Consider the following 22477-nt stretch of genomic DNA (forward strand, 5'->3'; position numbering starts at 1 on the left):
GGTTACCATTGCGAGCTAAGAGATTAATAGAACTCGCATATTTAAAAGTTATTTGCTACATAGTTCAAAAGTCAACATCAATTGGTGAAATACTATGATAATCGACAGTAAAAGCAAGTGTAATAAAAGCAACAAATGTTAAGATGATCATCTATACTATGTGATCGCAAATGGTTTGTTGTTATTTCATCCATATCAATCGGATTATGTTAGACGGTTTGATGACCCTGAAAATGTTTTCAAATTATCTCGTGATAATTGATTAGTAAATCCATAAAAAAATGTATTGAATAATAATTGAGTGATTTCTTTTAGGTATTTCTGTTGGCATTTCGAAAACAGTTGCTGAGGAAATTATTGAGAAACTGTGTTCATAACTCTATATGAAAATTTGGGAAAAATGTTGAGAATGGGTTTACGAAGGAATTTTAAGAATGAATAAAAGAAGAGCACTTGTTTAAAATTATTTGGACTTTGTTAGAAATAGTGTAGTTTCCTCCTTCCCGTCTCATTTATCCAATATATACATTTGTAAATTATCTCTAGCAATCTAGACCAGATTGGTGCTTGTCCTACAGTCAAGCATTTTTCTGCCACATCCTTGCGACATAGGGAAATATTTGGAAGCTTACTATAGGAATTTGCAGGCGCCTCTACAATAAAAACAATCACCGAAAAATGTTACTGTTACCAAAAATAAACGTTAAATTTCTTACATTATACTGCAAGGAGAAGGCAACAGTAATGATTATTACAATTTTTCCACCGATTCCGCAAAATCAAAGCTACATTTGTTTCTATCATCCGTTATCATTCTTACGGATATTATAGAAAATCCCGCAGAAATAAAATCGAAAATTGTATCCCTATTGTATATTCATCAGAAGTATCAATCAGGGGAATCCTTGAGAAAGTTAAGAAGCGCCAAAGAGATTTTACAAGCAGTTTGTTTCAAGAATTCGTTGAAAAAATCTTTCGGTTTTCTTGTGGAATAAGAAACTTAATGAAATAAATCAAACTTAGCTAATTCAGCAGCAAAATTTCAACAATTTTTATCAATATTTAATTCGGAAAATTCTCCTCATGTTGTTTTAACAATTCCTGCTTATGATTTTTTTTTTCAAAAAATTCATTCCAATCCTATGACCATTAATTTTGCTACTCTCAGCAAAATATTTCCCGAATCTCAGTAAACAAACATAATGCTTGCTGATATCTCGTCATTAACTGTACTTCTGGATGCATGGCGGTTTCGATAAAAAGCTTTGAAAAAGCGCCATGATAAAAAAAAAGTGTACATACCTAGTTTTTTTAAGGGCCTTACTGTAAATATTTGATGGATATCTTTCATCTTCTCTTTTGTTATTCATTCCTACACATGTGATTACTGTGATGACATTGATTTTAGCATAGTAATTTATATGAACTTCCACTTTTTTCAACTTTGAACCGTGTTCTCCACATAAGACGTGTGGTAACCATAATGGCACTCTATGTTCAGAAAATCCCTTTATGACCAAATTTCTCTTGAAAAGTGGTAACATTCCAAAATGAATTGTAAATATTCTACAAAATTTGCAAATGCAACTCATTTGATATGGAGAATTGCTGACAGAAAGAAAATATATGTTAATCACACCCTAAATTAGCCATTTCAAAAAAGTATGTCCTGTATTCAAAATCAGCCTTCATGCTTTAAAGTTGCATATTTGCACTCTTGAACAGTCACAAATGACCACTGAAAGTAATACCACGCTTGTACTGTGTACAACAAGTGTGCTTTTCAGATGGTGCATATAATCAGCGAAGATGTCTATTCCACAGACAAACAGACGTCACACTTTCATCATTGTCCATCGACCACCTTTTTAACGGTCGATTCAAAAATATGGTAGGTGGCCAATCCGCCACCCGCAGCGCTCGCATCGTTTTTGTTCGCGTTTGACGTTTGCACACTACCGCCATCTGTTGGCCCGTCGGCCAAATACAATAATTTTAGCATTGGGCGAATATGTCCTCGTGACTATGATTTTGATCGAGACTTGTTCTAAGTGTTACGTCTGTTTGTCTGTGATTCTACCCTGGATTCGGTAGATTATACAACAATTTTTTTTGACGTTGGATAACGTCTTACGGCAACATACTGGGGTACAATTTTGAAAAACGAAAAATCGCACGCGTCACGAAAAGTGGTTAGATTTTGACTGTTAATAACTTACTAACGCCCGGATAGATTTTCCAGATTTTTGCACCAATCGATTGGAAATCTTTCTACGAATCTTCTCCAACAATGAAAACTATTGATTTTCATGACTAAACTATTGAAAAATTGGGAAATATCGAGGTATGTCTTATTTTTCATTAAAAAACACATTTTTCTTGCTGTTATAAGGTTTTGACGTTTTGAAGTTAACATGTACACGCAACTTTAACATCGATTTGAGCAAAGAGGAGAACATAGAGTTCGCGGTTCATGGAGAAGTACCACACCCTCAAACTGGCTTCGAAACTCACTAAAGCAACCAATCTTAGTGGATCATGCGTGGACCTAACGTTCAACCGGAATCTTTGTTTAGGGAGCAAGAGTTAGGGGGACTGGGGGTAGTATGTGTTAAGGAAAGCAGCGATTTTAGATGTGAAAAACATTATTTTATGCTCTTTGGTAATGATGGGCGGATAAACAAACATGTTTTCTATCAAATAGTGGAAAAAGCTATCCATTTTAACTTTTCTGGGTTTTATAAAACATTTTTTTAAAATGCTTGCATATGTATTGTTTTGCGGGGTAATACGCCCCGCTTGAGTTCGGTGTTACTCGTGCTTTAAACGTACCCACACAATCACGCCTGCTTATTGTAGTATATAGAACGAGGCCAGTAATAAAAATAGAAATATTAAAAATACCATCGTCGTTGGTGCATTTATTACGGTCTATTCAGAAGTATTTGGCATCACTGATAGTCGACATAACGAGAGACAGGTGTGGGAAAATGGAAACGACTGACGTTGAAGGAAGACAGATATAATATCTTCACATAATGTGGTTCTCTAGTTAAAGAGAGAAAGGACGAGGTTAGAATGCTGCTCCGAGTTTGTTGCTAATCTGAAGGGGATTCTTTGGATAGACTTTGAGGCAAACGGACGTGTCTGAGATGGCGTCCACACCATTAATTTTAAAATTGAATGTGTTTTGCTGTAGAGTGTGAATTTACGACACTTATATGCTGCATACAACCGGGCGTTCAGATGTTATTGTATACATGCTGATGCGAAAAATGTACATTTGTAAGGCTCCACATTGCGCGTAACTTCAATATGGCATTACGTTTGGTACGTTTTGTAGAATTTGAATTCAAACGGCTGTTTTGTAGAGATGGTCGGGTTTCGGGTTTTCAAACCCGAAACCCGACCCGAACCCGAACCCGACGGGTTCGGGTCGGGTTCGGGTTTGATCTTCTGTGAAAAAGTCGGGTACGGGTCGGGTTCGGGTCTGTAAATTATGAAACCCGACCATCTCTACTGTTTTGATGTTATGAAATAGGGGTGGGCGTTTTGCCCCACGAGTTGATTGAAGTTTAGGTCCTTCAATAAGCTTTTTAGGACAAATTTAACATATTTTTTGCATGTGATACAAACTATGTTAGTGCACAAGTTGGCTCTCGGCGATAGTTTCAGAAATTTATTTATTTATCGACCTAAAATATGACCTTGACAATCGCATGAAATTGCAACGAAAATAGCGAAAAACGTTTCACGTTTTTCTTGAGAAAAACACATAAAAATATATTGAGAGAAGCATTTTTATCATTTTTTATAACCAAGGGTGAATAGGGGAACATGGTCCAAGACGCACTGATGGGGTAAAATGGCTCACCTCATTAAATCATTCCTAGAACGTTTCAATTTGTATTCTTTGTCAAACGATGTTAAAATATGTTTACCCAAGAGTTGCCGCCACAACCCTTGGACATAAACTCGTAAATTTTTACTTGATTTATCGGTGAAATTCAACAGTTTTCCCTTTTTTGCCTAAATATTAAGGTTTTCCGATGATTTCATTAAGGAATAAGCGTTTCCATACCACAGAGCAAACTCATGGAGAAACATGGTTGCTAACTACTAGTTCTCCATACTAAATGGCATTCTACCCCATCCATTTGGTCATTTTGAACCACCCCCATTTTTCAACCAACTTTCCTACACGATTTACGTTAAAAAACTCAAATTGGAAAAATGTTTTCATGATGGTTGCTAGCAAATATTGTAAAGTTACTGTTAAGACTTCGAACGGCGTTAAAATGTGGATCTCAATAGGAGAAAACGACGCAAATTCAAAAAGTGGCATTTTGGACCATTTGACCCTACTTTTTCTAAAACACATCGTTCGTCCAAAACGAGGGTGGCGCGTTTTGCCCCCTATGGGTATTTCCCCTACCGCTCATGCTTCTTCTTCCATCAACCGATTCTATAGGTGTTGAAGTGGTAACCGAACCAGCCAAATAATAACACACAATGTCCATGTCCATGTATGGAAATTGATTGGATTTTTATAAGTAGAAATCTTTCATAAGTTCGTGACGGATTCAAGTCAGGAAATAGAAAAAGCTAACGTTATCCAACGTCAACTTGGCGGTCGTCTCGGAAACAACCTCTTACTCATTTTTTTTTGCGTTTAGATCTGCGCAAGGAGATTTTCTGAGTGACATTTTTTTGTAGTGTTCTCAGATTTCTCAAAAGATGTCGCATTTCGCAAGCGCTTCTCCTCAGAATGATTTCAACACCTCAAAATATGTCTACTCAAGCTGAGTAGCTCATGCTTCACAACACGCGTAAACGAGGTTACACAAAATTGAAAAAAACGGCTCCTTGGTTGGTTATTATATTATATCATATTATATTATTTTATGTTTTATTATACTATCAGTACAATATTGATTGGTTAGGAGAAATATTGTTACCTAATTTTTGAGTTTACTTTACCCAAAATTAAGTATATCGATTATAGTTTCAACCCAAAATCTCTCGGTTTTCTCTGTCTCCCACACGAATGTTGTCAAAAATAGAGAGAGCTGCATCTACCCAATGGGGGTACTTTGGCCCAATAAGCCAAATTTGGGTAAAAGCAACTTTTCTTATGTTTGGGTCGATAGAACTCAATTTTGCGTTAAATCAACCCAAAATTGAGTATATTTTTCTAATGGAATTAAAGCCAAACTACCTAGTGGGGACCTTGGAAATTTAGCCAAAATTGAGTTATTGGGCTCAACTACGGAATTGCGTTGAAACAACCCATAATTGAGTTGAATTCCGTCTCCGTGCACACATGTTTTTGGTCCAGAATATATTAAAGATCCTTTTGAAAAAGCTTTTAAAAATATAAGTTTAGTCGCAACTACCCAGGTGAAATTGTATATACGTTTGGAATGTTAGCCAAATTTGGCTAAGCTAGAAAGCTGAGAAATCGCCGAAATGTATGCACAATTCATGCAGCCGTGTCAATCCTCTGGTTTCAATTTTTCGAGAGTGCTTTTACTACATGGTATTACAGCTTTTTGACTTTTCCATTTACGTGCCCCTTTTGACATTTTTCGCCTCAAAAATTTCGCCTCGTCATTCGTCCGAAAAATGTCATGGGAGGCATGACAGCTTTTTGACGTTTCAAATTCTTTCGTTGTCTCTTTCCCTCCAATGAAACTTTTCTTCGCGAACGCCCAGACAGCGCATGTTTTCATTCTCGATTGTTCGAATCCGTTTCCACCGCATTATAAAAAGCAATTTGAACCAGTGAAGTCGAAATTGTTAATCTTCCAATTCGCGATCGTAATAGTGAACGCAGAGTAGTGAATTTACGTTTTAAGTGCTTACGAAGGGACTGACGAATTACTCGTACAAAACAAAAAACTCAAAATGGCATCCAAGGAGGAAGAGAACCTTCCAGAGAACAAGAAACTTGCCCGCACGGAAAAAGAGCTCGGAAACGAAGCTTACAAAAAGAAGGATTTCGCGACGGCCCTGAGTCATTATAATGCGGCCCTTCAACATGACCCAACGGATATCACATTCCACAATAATATCGCCGCGGTTTACTTTGAGCAGAAAGAGTTCCAGAAGTGCATCGCTGAGTGCGAAAAGGCGGTTGAAGTGGGTCGTGAAAATCGTGCGGATTACAAGCTGATCGCTAAGGCTTTTACCCGAATCGGAAATGCCTACCGGAAGCTGGAGGATTACAAATCCGCCAAGACGTACTTCGAAAAGAGTCTTTCCGAGCATCGAACGCCAGATGTGAAGGCCCTGTTGAGTGACACGGAGAAAAAAATCAAGGAACAAGAAAGACTGGCTTATATTGACCCGGCGAAAGCGGAAGAGGAGAAGGAGAAGGGCAACGAGTTCTTCAAGAAGGGAGACTACAGCGCAGCGGTCAAACACTACACGGAAGCCATCCAACGTAATCCGGAAGACGCGAAGTTGTACAGTAATCGAGCGGCTTGCTACACGAAACTGGCCGCTTTCGATCTCGGTCTCAAAGACTGCGATACGTGCTGCAAGCTGGACGAAACCTTCATCAAGGGATGGATTCGCAAAGGCAAAATCCTGCAAGTCATGCAGAAATCCTCGGAAGCTCAAACTGCGTACCAGAAAGCGCTAGAAATCGATCCCAATAACGCTGAGGCCCTGGAAGGATATCGAGCCTGCACGATGGCCGTACACTCGGACCCCAAGGAAGTCTGGAAAAAGGCCATGAACGATCCGGAAGTACAGCAAATCCTCAAGGACCCAGCCATGCGGATCATCCTGGAGCAGATGCAGAATGACCCGAAGGCCGTTCAAGAGTAAGTCACACTGAAATTTGAAACTATTTCTATTTCAATAATTTCCTAACTTTAAAATCTCAACAGGCATCTCAAGAATCCTCAAGTGGCGTCGAAGATTCAGAAACTGCTCGAGTCGGGCATCATCCAAATATACTAAGGACCAGTTCCTCCGGGGAAACGTTGCGTTTCAAGCAAAGCGAAAGTGTGTTCAGAAGGAAGGTGTTCGGCTTTCATGGTTGCCGGCCGGATCAGCAAACGCCAGTCACCTAAATCTGCTCGTGGCAATTGATTTTTGTTTCCACCGTTTTCTTCATCGAATTACCCCCTCTACATTATGTTTCTTTTATTAAGATTCCTAGCTCCAATCGAAACACAAATATCGAGTACTATGAACTCAAATTACCGTTAGAACAAGAAAATTGCTTAGATAATAACATGGAAACCAATATGCTTAGCAGATTTGCAAAATACCAACTGACAAAACTTCACAATTAACAGTACGGATGCGAACGAGAAAAAAAACGAAATTGCCTAGCAAACAAAATCATTACTACTATTAAAGGGACAGCAGAATACAATGCATAGTTACAAACTAGCCTGTAAACAAAAGTAAAATTGAAATAAAGCTAGGTTTATTAACAAACATGAACTCGCGACATGGAATGTTCGACAAATTTTGTCCACACATATCACAGACCGATTTGGGTTTTCGCAACAAACTCCAAGAAGTTAGAATTGTAAGGTCACTATTTGCACCAAAAGTCTCTGAAGCCACTTTTTTTATAAAACTAGAATTCAGGTGAATATTTTGTAGACATTTCCAACGAAAAATGTAAAAAAAATCTGGCGAAAGTTTTGGAACAAATTCTAGCAAAAAACGAACTTTTGGCTGCATTTTCTGGCCGAAATATTTGAATACTTCTTCTTGGCATTAACGTCCTCACTGGGACAGAGCCTCAGCTTAGTGTTATGAGCACTTCAACAGTTATTAAGGGGAAGTCCTCTATGCCCGGACTCTTTTTGTTTTTTGGTAATATTTCAAAATCTACAATAGTTTTACCGTTAATTTTTGTACAGTATAAAAAAATCACATTATTTTAAGTAAAAACTTACATGAGAATAAAAATAAACTTTTTCAATTCATTTTTATGATGGATTACATTATGTACCAAAAATGGTGTACACTGAAATGTGTCCTCTATGGCCGGACACTATTGGGTTTATTCTACGAGTGGCGTGAGGTGACAATTGTCGGTGTCGTATAGCGAGGTGACAATTCTCGACTCGAGTGAAGTGACTCTCCATTTGATTTACACGGTGACTCACTTCACTCGAGTCGAGAATTGTCACCTCGCTATTCGCTCCCAAGATAATTCGTCCGCTGGGGTGTGCTGTTGTCGTCATGATTATGGTTCACGAGAGCAATGTCAAGCCCATTCGTGGTTTCAGAACATTCGGAACAAAATATTTACTTTTACCGCTTAAGTAAAGTAATGTATGAAATAGAATGAAATCCAATGGTAGAAAATTCATTTCTCTATCCAATGGTATTTTTTGAGGCAGCAGAGAATGTGTTCGAAACGTGTTTTATTCAAGTGCAAAAATCGCTCAGGCGAAAATTCCAATGAAACTAACCTCACATATTTTGGTTTTCCAACCTCAAACTAGTGCTCCTACCAGCCGGATCTCAATTTTAATGAAAGTAGTGGAATAATATAAAAAACAAACGAATGTAGAACATAGAGCATGGATATTTCTACGTTTTCCCCTTAACCGTTTCACTGTTGATTGTCTTTTATCAAGAAAATAATACATTTTCCCCAACAGAGGCATGTGATGAATGCGTGAAAAATCAAATCTGTCATCCACTGACTAGTTGCGCTACCAAAGTATAGATGGCTAACAGTATGTTGCGTTTTGCGATTGGAGGCGTATACGACACCGACAATTGTCATCTCACGCCGCTCGTAGAATTAATCCATATGATTTTCACAATCAAAGTTTACAGCAAACCCACAGAAAGGCCAAGGGGTGCTTCGTATGTCAGGACATACCTTGTGGGTTCAATCTCAGCATGCATGTACAGCTTATGAAGCATATTAGCGAGATCATAGGTCAGTTCCATAAACTCCTTCTTGATCAGCGCCATAGATCGATTCGCCATATGTCGCCGTCTATGTTGCATAAGCGGTTGCTCGTATTCAGATGATAATATCTATAGGATTCGATCGAAAGTTGGATCCGCCGTAAAAAAGAATGGGGCTGTACATCTGCGAAACAAACAAATTGACTGGATCTTGTAACATTTTGCCTCGGATGTTGTCTCCACTTGACACCTTCTGGCGCGATATTGAACAGCAGGCTTATGACAAAAGTCCGTTGCCCTGTCGAACCTTGAGTCGCTTTGAGTGTTCGTCTCACAAATCTGTATCCTGTCTAAAAGTCTTGTAAATCACCCCTTGAAAACAGTTCTTATTAAAGCAAGTACAAATAATTAAAAAAAGATGGATTAATCGGATGAATGAAACCACTCGCTACAATTGTCGTTATAAATATTAAATATTAACTTTTTATTCATTTACGGCATTTGAAACATTGTTCATTATCTTTGTTATTTAAACATTTTTACATATGTGTTTAACTGTAGATAGTAATTTGTTCTTCCCCTTCACTATGAATACTACTAACATTTTTTTTTGCGGAGTAATAACATTTAAAACTGTTCAAACCATGCTCTAATCTCGCGAATAACCGGAATTTCTGAGTTAGTCGTGTTATTTAGGTATAGGATTTCATGTTTGTGTGGAACAGATTAACTCTAATATTGTTACTTAACGTTTGTGTTCTCCCATCATGACCTATTTTCTACTTTGTAAATGACTCTTAGCATTTCATTAGAAAAAAAAAAACGAGGAAAAGCGAGAGCAACGTTAAGAAAACATCTTCTGTGTCATTTGATTGATTCCGAGTTAACATACGAATTAAAATATACTTAAAATTCATTCTATGTTTCGTCGTTTTTTTGTTAATAAGAGCTAGACTAAGCTAGCTAAGGAATTTGTTTAAGCTACAGAATGGTAAACTACGTCCTACGCGTAGATAAGAAATCTACGACAAATTTGATCAATAGTTGTTCGCTTTAAGCTTTATTTCCGAGTAGGTCAAAAATGCTTCAAAAATTTATCGCACTAAAACAATCAGCAAAAGCATCAATCAAAGGCGCATCCTTGAAAGCTCACTGTATGTGCCCGATAGATATGGCTATGCCAGTCGTGAAACATTATTGTGGGGACGTTTTAACAATAGGAAAGGATCGGGTTTAAACTCTCGAATGTCTATCAACGTTTTGATAATGTTTATCTGAGAAAATAAGTTGCTAGCATGTCAGAGGAAACTGAACTGAAATATTACTTTATTATACCTTTGTTAAAGTTAGATTTGCACTCTTGACTACCACTGCGAAACATTTGTGTTAAAACTCTTCGGTTATGTAAGGCCACACAAGCATTTTTTATCTTTGAAATTTAAATACGTTTTTACAACTTTTAAGCTTTGTAGAGTTTTTTCAGTTTGAGAATCCGACGTGAGTCGGAACTTTACCGTTATCTTTCATGTTTGTGTAAATTTTCTTGTATTTGAGCATAGTTTTTATTTCAGTTGACATATCACGTGATTGAACGATAACTTTTCGGGCTTTTCTAAGTTTTGTTCGTAATGGACAGAATCTTTCTAATCTTGTTAAAATGTAGGTATTAGTAAAACGGCGTGCAGAATTCGAGTTTTATTTTCGAAACGTTGTGTGTATGACTAATTGTTTGAACGACTTATATCATACGGTCACGATTTTATCACTGAACAAGGAATTGGGTGTATAGACTGCTAGTTATGTATGATTTTATGTGTTTGTATGTTGAGTAAGTGCTTCATCTACACAACCCCTTGATTTATTGTAAATGTTCGAGTTGATTAAGTGTTGTTGATTATGGCGACGTTTCCTCAATACTTTTTTCATTTCTCTATATTTGGTTTAAAAATCTTTTTTGATTGATTAGGAGAAAATTAAGGGTAAATAATTAGTTGTAGATCTATTTACAACTGGCCAGGCTGACTGCTTGATACTGAATGAAGCTGACAAGGGATCAAAAATTCAAGATAGTTTAGACATGACAGGGTTTTACATGACCGCATGGGCCTATATTTTGGCTAATTTCAGATTTTTTCTGTCTTGCTAATTTATCGCGGTTCTCCTATTTACCCACCTCCATGTTATCTATTTTCCAACACCTTTTACTCACCCTTGGTATTTCACCAGAACGACCCTCAAAGAACTAAGTAGCTTGACCCCTATGATTCGTGTGATTTAGCTCAAACTAAATTCTATTTGTTCCAGCAAACGACGATTGAGCTACGATGGAAAAGAAAAGGTGCCATCAACACGCTTGGGTCTATTCTGCGAATCGGAGTAATGATGATTCTGCTGAAACGACGTTTCTCATCATGATCATTTCGATTCCGTTGCGATTAGATAAACTTGTTCCGTCTCATCCGATTTGCAGAATAGAACCAGAATGAAATAAGTGATTGTGATACTTTACCCTTTACATCAAAGTCATTTACATTTTGAAGAAATTGATTCTGGGAAAAGGAGGAAAAGTTTCACAACCGAAAACAACATATTCTCTGGCGTATGATAATCCTAGTGATTGCAAAGTTTCCCATTCAGAAGAAAACTGGTCACATGATATAATTTCGAAACAATGTGTCATTGTCATTTCAAGTCAGTCAATAGCTCGATCTATTCGGAAATCGAAGCTACTATCTAAGTGCTTACAGATTTGGTTTAATAGTATTTTTGATCAATTTTGTGTGTAGCGTCAAAAGTAAAAATTTAGAATTTGATACTAAGGATGCGTCACTTAAGATTTTCAAGCGACCGTCCTTATGAAATACCTCGAAAGAGAGCTCCTTTCCTTTTTTTCCGAATGATGATTCGATCGCATTATGAATCATTATCACCAAGTTTGAACACTTTCATTAGCCTTTAACTAAGTAAATTTTTGAGTTAATCACGTACACGTCGTTCGTGGTTTTATACCAGTTTGATAGTTTTTTAATTTGGGTTAATATAATTTGTATGTCGGATGAAGAGCACATAGATTTCCACAGAAATCTTCAGGAATCTGAGCGGAATCTCTAAAGTCCTAGGGAAATCTGAAAACTTTTTAGCGGATCTTATGGATTCTTTGTGAAATCCCTGAAAATTTTATCGAAGTCCGGGAGTTTTTTGATAATAAAAGATTCATCTATGATGTATCACACTACTTAAATTGGGAAAAAAATCTTGATTGACGTGTTTTGAAGGCTACTGACTATCTTAAATATTGTTTTAGGTATCGTCAATATCTCAAACTGATCCATAGTAAGTTTGATCCATAGTAAATAGATCAAACAGAATCAAACTACTTTTAAAAAGAGTAAACTACAGGATTGGAATCACAATTTCAAATACATATAATGAAAAAATTCTAGATTATCGCTTTATTAGAATTAGAAATCAACATGGGCATTGATATTTTATTAATAAGTAATAATATGCAGTCGGATTATAAATGTTGTAAAAAGCCTGCGCTACAGAAAATTTAACTTAATGAGTCTGCGATACAGATATTTCGTGTTAGGATTACTAACGACTTATTTTTTTTTCACTCTTTCACTCTCGCAGCTGATCGGGATACAAATAAAAAAGTAATATATGTCTTCTATCACTGCACAAAAAACGTATAAAAAAGTTAATAAGTCAGCACTTTCCTTCCGATCCAGCAGTCAACCTGTTTTCTTTAAAACGAAACCTCTACATTTGCTTATTATAAAAAAAGAATAAGTAGAAACAATGAAACACAGATAAAAAATGTTCATATTCACCCCCATACAGTCAATTTGTGTAATGGAATTTATCACTGCATTATTCGGCACATTGGCAAATACGCACACTGTTCTTTCTTCGTCCCTCAACTGGCAATCATCACGCAGTCTCATTCATGTCGATATCACTTTCTAAAACCTCACGCTCTTTCTCCAAAATCACGCTCCTAAAACAGAATCATAAATTTACAGATGTACAGCTCCTTCGAATTTACGCACTGCCAATTCGATTTTACCTCCCTCTCAGTAAAAAAAACAATGTATCACTCCTGTGTTATTTGTTGCTCTAATGAAATCATGCCTGTCGGCTTGCCAGTGTATAAATGTAGTTTGCGACAGCTTCGGCTGGCTATTCTGTACATCATCTCTGTCTAAGATCCCATTGTAAAATCTTGAATGCACATCCGTCTACCACTTACGGTACAGGGATAGGCTATATGTGGGGGATTTTGGCCGCCGCTGGCATTGCATCGCATGTCCTACGAGTGCACTCATAAGAAAGGGTTGTTGGATTTGGACGTTACGGTTGTGGCACCAGTCTGTAAGGACAAGATTTTAAAAAATATAATTAGTAAACCAGAAGTGTCTATCGTTGCACAAGAAATGTGTAAAATCACGCATTAAGCAATTCACATTGTTCACCATTTGAAGGCATAGGTATTAGGGTGGTTCAAAATATCGGTTTTGCTGAACGCAACGGTTTTGGTTGCGCTCATTCGATTTAAGTTCAGATTCTGAGTGTTCTCCCAAAATTTGACCACATTTGGATGAAAACTGAGATTGCGCGAGTTCTTCTAAGTTTGTATGGGAATTATTATGGGAAATCCAAGTAATCCGTTCAATTGTTTTTAGTGTTTGTAGGGTTAGTACAATGTTACAGGAGAACCTCCATGAGTTGATGTTCCATGGCTCGATATAGACTCATGGAATCATACTAAATACAAAATTTCATAATTACTATAATAATCCCATTAAACTGCTTTCCAGAGCAGCGTTTTTATCCGGGAGAAATCAACTTTTTAAAACACTGATCATTGTGATTGTCGCATTTCTGTTTTTGTATTCGATGAAGACTGATCTGAGTGTTAAGGAGTTTTTTTTTCATTGCTTGCAGGATCTAGTCAATGATAAAAGTATTGACGAAACAACATTGAACAGATTTCCTAATCAGGATGATCAAAGCCCAATTCGGTTTATTATTATTTGAATGTTCGGAGTTTTGCTCTAAGGACTTCAAGGAAGTTACAAAAGAGTGCTTCGTGAAGCCCAAGCAGGACAGTTCGGTTTTGCGTCGTCCGATAAATTTGGCTCACGGTTTCGCGCATGTTTTCGTCGCCGGAGATTTTTTTTTTCCTGTTTTCAAGCGACTTGCTGGGTAGTGCTTCGTGAAGCCCAAGCAGGACAGTTCGGTTTTGCGTCGTCCGATAAATTTGGCTCACGGTTTCGCGCATGTTTTCGTCGCCGGAGATTTTTTTTTCCTGTTTTCAAGCGTCTTGCTGGGTAGTGCTTCGTGAAGCCCAAGCAGGACAGTTCAGTTTTGCGTCGTCCGATAAATTTGGCTCACGGTTTCGCGCATGTTTTCGTCGCCGGAGATTTTTTTTTTTTCCTGTTTTCAAGCGTCTTGCTGGGTAGTGCTTCGTGAAGCCCAAGCAGGACAGTTCGGTTTTGCGTCGTCCGATAAATTTGGCTCACGGTTTCGCGCATGTTTTCGTCGCCGGAGATTTTTTTTTCCTGTTTTCAAGCGTCTTGCTGGGTAGTGCTTCGTGAAGCCCAAGCAGGACAGTTCGGTTTTGCGTCGTCCGATAGATTTGGCTCACGGTTTCGCGCGTGTTTTCGGCTCCTAAGATTTTTTTTTTTCAGTTTTGGAGCGTCTTGCTGGGTAGGTATTTGGAAGGCACAAGCAAGACGGTTTGTTTTCGGGACGCCAAGAAGTTTTGCTGTCAGTATCAGTTTTGTGTTCAGTCGAGGATGGATTACCAACTGGTGAGTTCGTTTCATTCTTGTGATAACACATATTTTCTTGAAAGCGTAACTTTTAAGTAATTTTAAAACAAACTTTGTATGGTTCGTCACTATAAGTGTCGGCATTATGTTTTTTTCTTATACAATTTCAATATACATATATTTGTCTCTTTTATACGTTATTAAAAATTATCTTTTGAATTGTTCGACATTGTGAATGTTGACGTATTTTTTAAAACTTGTACCATATCGAGACAAAATGCACAGTAATACTCATATGTAATTTTCAAACTATGTATAGTTCGTCACTACAAGTGTCGGCATTATTCCTGTTTCATATAATTTAAAATATATACATGTAATTTTCAGTTTTCGTCATTAATAAAAACATCTTTTGAATAGAGTAGTGTTTGATCCTTCGACCTTGACACTTGCTCCTGCTGGGGCGGGTGATGAGGGCAGGATCAAACATGTCGCGCGTCGGTAGTGAAGCGGTGAAAAAGTGATCGGTTCGTAAGTAGTGTTTGATCCTTCGACCTTGACGCTTGCTCCTGCGGGGGCGGGCGATGGGGGCAGGATCAAACTTGTCGCGCGTCGTTCGCTCAGAGAAATGAAAAAGCGCCGCGGATCGCTAGTAGTGTTTGATCTATTGATCGCGTCGCTTGCTCTTGCGTGGGCGAGTGACGAACACTTGTTCGGCGTTTAATGCGATTATCGAATTATTTCGCGAATCCGGTTAGGCGTGATCATATCATGGCTCGCATCACCAAACATTGGTGACTCCCAGATCTTTACCTTATCCCACTAACCCAATATCCTCTCCATGACAACCGTGGAGATGCAGAGGTGATCTCGGTCTCTAGTAACAACGGTAGTCACACTAACATTCCTTCCCTTCCCCGATGACCGTAAGGACGTGGCCGGCGCCGTTATTGACTTTTAAATTTGAGCTCTCGATTTGTGCACATTGAAGAATGGTAAGCTAATCCCAAGCCCCATTCATTAATTCCCTGTGCAACTTCGATTGTTCTGGTCAATCACGGAGTAGCAACTACGAATTGTACGGTCATCTATGCTTATGCTTATGCTTATGCTATAAGGACTTCAAGGAAGTTACAAAAAGGATGTTAGTAATAAGTTGTTTCGCGTACTTTCTGGTAGTTAGATAGCTTCTAGTTGGGTCTGGGTCATTTGGCATAAAGCCATTTGGCATAAGGTCATTTGGCATAACGCCATTTGGCATAAAGGACATTTGGCATAACAGCCATTTGGCATAACGGTCATTTGGCATAATTTTGAACAATGTGAAAATAAAGGGTCATTTGGCATAACGGACATTTGGCATAATATCAAGCCATATGTAAAGTAAGAATCAATTGGCATAATATCAAACCATATGTGAAGTAAAGGTCATTTGGCATGTCGGACATTTGGCATAATATCAAACCATCTGAAAAGTAAGGGTTATTTAGTATTTATGATTTATTGGTATTTTATATTTTATTCAGATACTCCTTCTTCTATGTGAAAAAACTGTTGTAATAAATATTACGCAAAAGAAAAAGTCATGTTAGAAAGAAGGGCAAATTCCTATATAATAAAATAACGCGTCGAATCGCTATAGCAATAACCCTCGAAAGAATACCTTATGTTTAAAAGAAGGGTAAATCTCTAGATAAATATCATGACTAAACAGGATAACAGAAGATGAACTAGGGTGTCAATCAGTGACGCAATATTTCTTAATTTGAAATTAAAAACGAATCCGATCAAGCACTGCACACTGGTTCAGGAAGCTAGTTTAGGCGGACATGAGGTTTTCGTCTCGATTTATTGATTTTAGAGCCATAGTTGGTTCTGATAATATGTTCAGCATTTTCGGTTCCGGGTCATTTGGCCGAATGCCGTTCGGCCGAAATTGAAAACAAAAGTGAACTACTGTTAGCATGGATTTATAATGAATTTCAAAGAACTTTTTCAGCTTATTCATGAAGAAAGTTACACCATCATTGATATACACATAATTAGCTTTTGAGTAGTAGCTCAAGAAACAGTTCGTGCTGAAAAAAGTACATCCTAAATGTAAGCACTTATTCACTTCTCTGCTAGCGGTGATAGCCACCTACAGATGTTTGTAGTTAGATTTTGACAGTAACCAAAAAGGTTTAACACTTTTTCGTCCTTCTGCTAGATCGGGTTGCTTTGATCCCTCGGATCGTACTAAGTAATATATGTCATAGCTCTAGCAACCACAAGTCTTGGTTTCTTTGACTTAAATATTCCCCGAGTAGTTTATTGCTATACGCAAGCAACGATGCAGAGTTCAGTTCACAAGTTGCAATCTTAAACTTGGAGGAGAATGACATCTCACCCAAGTTGAGGAAAAAAAAATTGAATAAGACGTAAGGCATTCTGGGGTAATATGCACTCTTGAGGCAAAACAACCCCACGGTGCCTTTTATGAGTATTTGTAAAACAATTGGAAAAGATTCGTCAAGGGCGGATAGGAGTGACCCACAACCAGTGCCGTAGCGTGCGGTTGGCCAGGTTGGCACCCGCCAAGGGCGCCAGCCTTAAGGGGGCGCCAACACGCGTGACACAAATGGTAAAGTTTGAAAATACATATTGAATTCAAACACAATCTCTATGAATCACAATATGGATCCTGAAAGAAATTTTCATGAAATACTGAGCATGAATCTAACATAGTATTTGACTGGATTCAACCAAAAAATTGTCGAGATTCTCAAATAATCAAGGTCTTCTATATAAACTATGTGTGGTTATGATAGAACGCTTTGCGGTTCACCGACACTTTTGAACTTTTTAAAACATCTTGATGACATATTCAATCCAGGGTGTGGTTTTCTAAGAATTTAACTCCGGCCAAATCCGCACAGCATTCTGCGAATTATTCTTCCCAAATCAGTGGTACATTTTTAATAACACCTAAAAATATTGTACGCTAGCTGATAGCCATTTGATTTTACAAAAAAAAATGGAATCAGTAGGATTGATATACTCATTTTTGGTTTTCAGAAAGCTATAGATGACGTAACCCATCGTACCTTTCCTTAAAAATTCATTTAAAATTACTTTTTTAAATGATACTTTATGAAAATGTCTTGGCCAAGACAACGTGAATTGAAAAAAAATCTTTTTAGCACTAATTTTTTTTTATGAAAAATGATTTTTTTTTATTTACGTTTTTAACACTTCAGTAGTCGTGCTGTTGTATTTTGTACAACACTGTTAAGAAAAGCTCGCAAGCCTTATACGGCAGCAGTGTGGTGAAAAGTGTAACACATAAGCGTATGGCTTTGGTTTTTTTTTCAAGGTTGTACTATTAGTGTCATATGATATAAATATCGGATAAAGAAGCTTTTATTTTTTTTAATCAATATTTTTAAAATGTTTAGAAGAATTTTTCTTCAAATAAACATTTTACTAAAATTGGCACCAAAAAATTGTTAGAACACCGATTTTTCATATTTGTTTCTTATTATATAAATTGTAATATTCTTGGGAATTTTTCAAATAACATTTAGGATAAATAGCAAAATATAGCATAGACTAAAAATACTCCAATTATTGCACATCCATAAGGAATACACGGGTTGTTCAATAATTGGCACGTTTTTAGTCTGTGCAATAGTTGGCAATCTGCCCTAATAGATAAAAGAATTTGCGTTTTGTCCAGCAGGAATTAACTCAATAATCAAATATGTTCTAAATTTCTAGCATCCTACGATTCTTTTCTAATGAATTCTAATGATATAGTTCACGTTAACTCTCACCATGTTAAATAGATGTGTACAGTTTTGATTGAGAGGCGCTTAAATGGAAGTTCGCCAAGGGCGCCATGAACCCACGCTACGGCTCTGCCCACAACATGCGATTTTACAAATTCAACTTCCAGGAAAATGTCTAAATTTTTCTAAAATATTCATAGAATCCCCAAAAAGTAGTTTTACTCCTGGGGTGCATATTACCCCTGATACCCTTATTATAAGCTTTAACATCAATAACTATGAGAATTACTTCACTCTTGAAAGAACAGCCTATGATCAAAAGAAGGAAAAATCTCTTATGAAAATTTAGGCAAGTTTAATGCATATAATAGTTTTATCAGGACAACTACAAAGAACTTCCGATTATTTAAAGAAGGTAAAATTCCCAATTAAAATATAAGCTGAACTATTTTCAATAGTAATGAAACCAGTATAACTCGAATGAATAGTCTATGTGCAAAAGAAGGAAAAAATCTGATGAGATCAATAAAACACTTGAAACCTTATTATATCTTTGGTAATCCAGAGGCGAATTAACCGTCACCTCAGAGTCTTGACGCGATGTAAAGAGTTCACAACTTCGTCCTGAATTAACGGGTTGATTTTATCATTCTCTTAGAGCTCTTACAGAGCATATAAAATCAAATATAAAACGTGTATTTATATAGAAAGAAAAAGTGCATCGTTTTTTAGTGGTTTTTGATTAACTTGGAAGCTTCTGAAAGAAATTCACCATCTTTTTCTTTATCGGTATTTCGTCTATTAGTAAGCGATATCACCGGATTGGAAGTCAACATAAGTCGTATAAAATACATCTACAAAGTTTACAGTCCGATTGAATTCGGTGGTATGATTTAACCGGATTCTTCTGATGGATTCATATCGCACTTATTGGCTTCTTCGGCGGCTTGCCAGAGAAGAGAATAAATAAATTATTATTGAACAGATTCAGCTGTTACTAAAAAAAACAGTAATAAAATGCTAAAATCTTCAATTTAAGTATGTACAGAAAATATATTGAAATTATGCCAAATGTCCGTTATGCCAAATGACCCTCATCTTTCACTTAGTTAAAAATTATGCCAAATGTCCGTTATGCCAAATGACCGTTATGCCAAATGTCCTTTATGCCAAATGGCGTTATGCCAAATGACCTTATGCCAAATGGCTTTATGCCAAATGGCCCGCTCCCCTTCTAGTTTATCAAAGTCCCAGTTTTATTCTTAAGGCCCAAGTAAAAATGGAGCAAACTTTAAAAATGAAAAAGCAGTTTTCGCCGTTAAAATGAACGAATCGGAAAGAAATAAAAACACACAGCCGTTTTTTTTTTCAATTAGTTGATTTCAAGGGCGAAAACTGTTTTTTTTCATTTATGACATTTGTTCCATTTTTACTTGGGCCTCAATCAGCCTCATTCCATCTAGGCGTTCCAACGGAATTTATTCCAGTGTTTTTTAGCTATTCTTTCATAAAACTACATGAAATTTAAATATAAATACTTAAATTTTCATAAATGTCTTCAAAATTTTTTTTTAGATTATGCTAGAATTTGTTATTATTTGTTCAGTGATTCATTAAAAAATGATCCCGAATTGTTTTTCTTGGATTTTTTTCCATCCAGGTGTTTATCAAGAAAGACTCAGAAGATTTATTCTCTAGCAATTATTCCACGTTTGCAACAAAGCATTCTTAAATGAATTTTATCATTCAGTGTTCATGGTAATCGTCTAGAAATTTCTATTGAAATTCATTAGAAAGTTCTCCCTCCTTCACGAATTGTTTAATATATTTATGTAGACATTTCTTTAGCGAATTCGTCAATAATGGGCGCATGATTTTTTTTTATAAACGCCTGCAACAGCTTCTATAATTCCAAATTAACTATTAACAGATTTTTTTGATACCGGTTCTTTAAATCCTTGGCACAAATTAAATCCTAAATAATCCACAGACGCGTTTAAAAGTTATGAAGTAAGATAACTTGAATAATCTCCTAAGGAAATTATAAATAGCAATCCTTATATAAACCCATCAAGGATTCGCTGAATTAATTCTTTAACAAATCCACGAAATAATCAATGGACAAGTATCTAATATCTAATAATTTTCTCCTATAGGAATTCTCAAAAAAAATCCCTTATAAAATTTATAATGAATCACTTAATGAGTTTCGGAAATAACTTTAGGAAAATTAATTGAGAAAACTGTCGAGGTACTGCACAATCCCTTGAGAACAGAAATTTCTTTTGAAAAAATCGATTAAGTAATTTTCACAGATTAATTAAATTAATTAAATCAAAGTGTGTCCAAGAGAAATACTTGAACACGTAACTGTTTGAAAAAAAAAACCTTGAAGGTTTTTAAAAGTATTCTGTGAAGAAAAATCTGGATGAATTTGTTGAAGAAACTGTGAACAGTTTTTTTTCTGAACATTCATGGAGAAATAATTTAAAAAAAACATGAAGAAACCCCTGAATATCTCTGATAGAAATCTTAAAGTACTCCTTAATGTGTTTCTGGAAAAATATTTGAAGAAGTTAATGAATAACTTTTGGGGAAATACCAAGAAATAAAATCTTCTAGAATCTAGAAGTATTTCCTACAAAAGTTTCCCGTAACGCTAGATTTTCTGAAAATTTTGTGGAATATTATTTCAATAATTTCTACAAGACATTCATGACGATGTTTAATTAGGTGTTTTCCACACAATTTGTTCAGAAAATCTCTAGTGATTTCCCAGAAATTACTCCAGGGCTTCCTCCATGGAACTAAAAACTATTTCTAGCAGACATCTTGAAGAAATTACTGATGGAATAGGTAGGTAAATTAATCATGGTATCTCTGAGAATAAAAAAAAAATCAAAACCACTGAACAATATCTGTGTTGCTTCGAAAAAGTTTCTAACACAATTTTTGAAATATCCCTTGAACATCTGATTGAATAGTTGAAGAAAAAACACCTGGAAGAGCTTTAGTATGAATTCTTGAAGGTATCCAAAATTAATCATGAAAAGTCTTCTCCAGAACAATCTTTCTAAGAAAATCCTATTATAAATGTTTACATGATTACCCAGAGAATTGTATGACATTATTGCTGAAAATTCTTTTAAATTTCATTTGCGATTCCTGCACGAACTCATAATCTAGTTCTATTAAGGAATTCGAAGGTATTTTCAATTAATCTCTTGATGAAATCAGATTTTTTTTTCAGAGATGTCTGTAAAAAACATTTGGAGGAATTTAATGAAATTCAGAGAGTTAAGAAACTTTTGAATCCTAAATGTATTGCTGAAAAAACGGTAAGAGTTCCTTTCTGAATGCTAAAGGTATTATGATACCATAATGAATTTCTGTAACAATTTTTTTATAGGAAATTCTTCAAATATCCTTCGTAGGTAGTCTTGTGAAATTTCCTAGATGGATCTTCAAAGAATTTCTTAAAATTTTGTTCCTGAAGAGTCCTGGTAGAAATATAAGTAAATGTTTCTAGACGATTGCAATGAACGTTTTATTGAAAAATAAATAAAAATGCATGGTTGAATTTGTTTTAGATTGCTTGAAAAAATCATGAATGAAATCTGAATGAACTGCAGAATAAACTCCCAAAGTCATGCTTGGGAAATTCGTAGTGGATTTCCAGATGAAATTACGGAAAAAATGTCTACAGAATAATTCCCAGAAAAATTCCTAGATGTTTTTTTTAACCTCGGGAAAAATTGGGGAGAAATATATTTCTTGAAATACTAATGTAGAATTCTTAAAAAAAAAACTCAATCAACTTTGTAGTTGCTTTCGTTGAATGTTTTTGAAGAAATTTCTTGAATACTCAGAGAAATTCAAGTTGAAACCCAAAAGGGTTAATCGTTGGAAACAAAACTCAGGCATAATTTTTGTTCGAATTCCTAGATGGAAGCTTAAAGAAGTTTATGAGAGGCGTTTTTATTTAATCCTTTTTAATTCCCAATAATAATAATTCCAACAAAAATACCT

At 36.2% G+C, this 22477-nt stretch overlaps 2 protein-coding genes across 8 annotated transcripts in view; one reads left to right on the forward strand and one right to left on the reverse strand.

Annotated features, from left to right (window-relative positions):
• Positions 1–5669: 5669 nt before the first annotated feature.
• LOC5564161 (stress-induced-phosphoprotein 1) lies at positions 5670–7468 on the forward strand. Its single transcript, XM_001648440.2, has 2 exons — positions 5670–6830; positions 6897–7468. Exons 1-2 carry the CDS (start codon positions 5908–5910, stop codon positions 6967–6969), a joined length of 996 nt encoding a protein of 331 aa, XP_001648490.1. The 5' UTR covers positions 5670–5907; the 3' UTR covers positions 6970–7468.
• A 1890-nt stretch (positions 7469–9358) lies between these two features.
• The window catches only part of LOC5564177 (arf-GAP domain and FG repeat-containing protein 1), a 195154-nt gene continuing 182035 nt past the window's right edge, over positions 9359–22477 (reverse strand). For 6 of the 7 annotated variants that reach the window (XM_021844821.1, XM_021844827.1, XM_021844823.1 and 3 more), the window contains one exon: positions 9359–13273. In XM_021844821.1, coding sequence (XP_021700513.1) covers positions 13226–13273 — 48 coding nt within the window. In that variant the 3' untranslated portion in view covers positions 9359–13225. The remainder of the gene's footprint in view (positions 13274–22477) is intronic. The other variant, XR_002500497.1, reaches the window with a different exon arrangement.

Source organism: Aedes aegypti, chromosome 2, assembly GCF_002204515.2.
Source record: "Aedes aegypti strain LVP_AGWG chromosome 2, AaegL5.0 Primary Assembly, whole genome shotgun sequence".
NCBI classification, from domain to species: Eukaryota; Metazoa; Arthropoda; class Insecta; order Diptera; family Culicidae; genus Aedes; species Aedes aegypti.

Coding starts and splice junctions, on each gene's coding strand:
- LOC5564161 (XM_001648440.2), top strand. CDS start 5,908: ATGGCATCCAAGGAGGAAGAGAACCTTCCAGAGAACAAGAAACTTGCC. Junction 6,831..6,896: donor GACCCGAAGGCCGTTCAAGA/GTAAGTCACACT, acceptor AAATCTCAACAG/GCATCTCAAGAATCCTCAAG.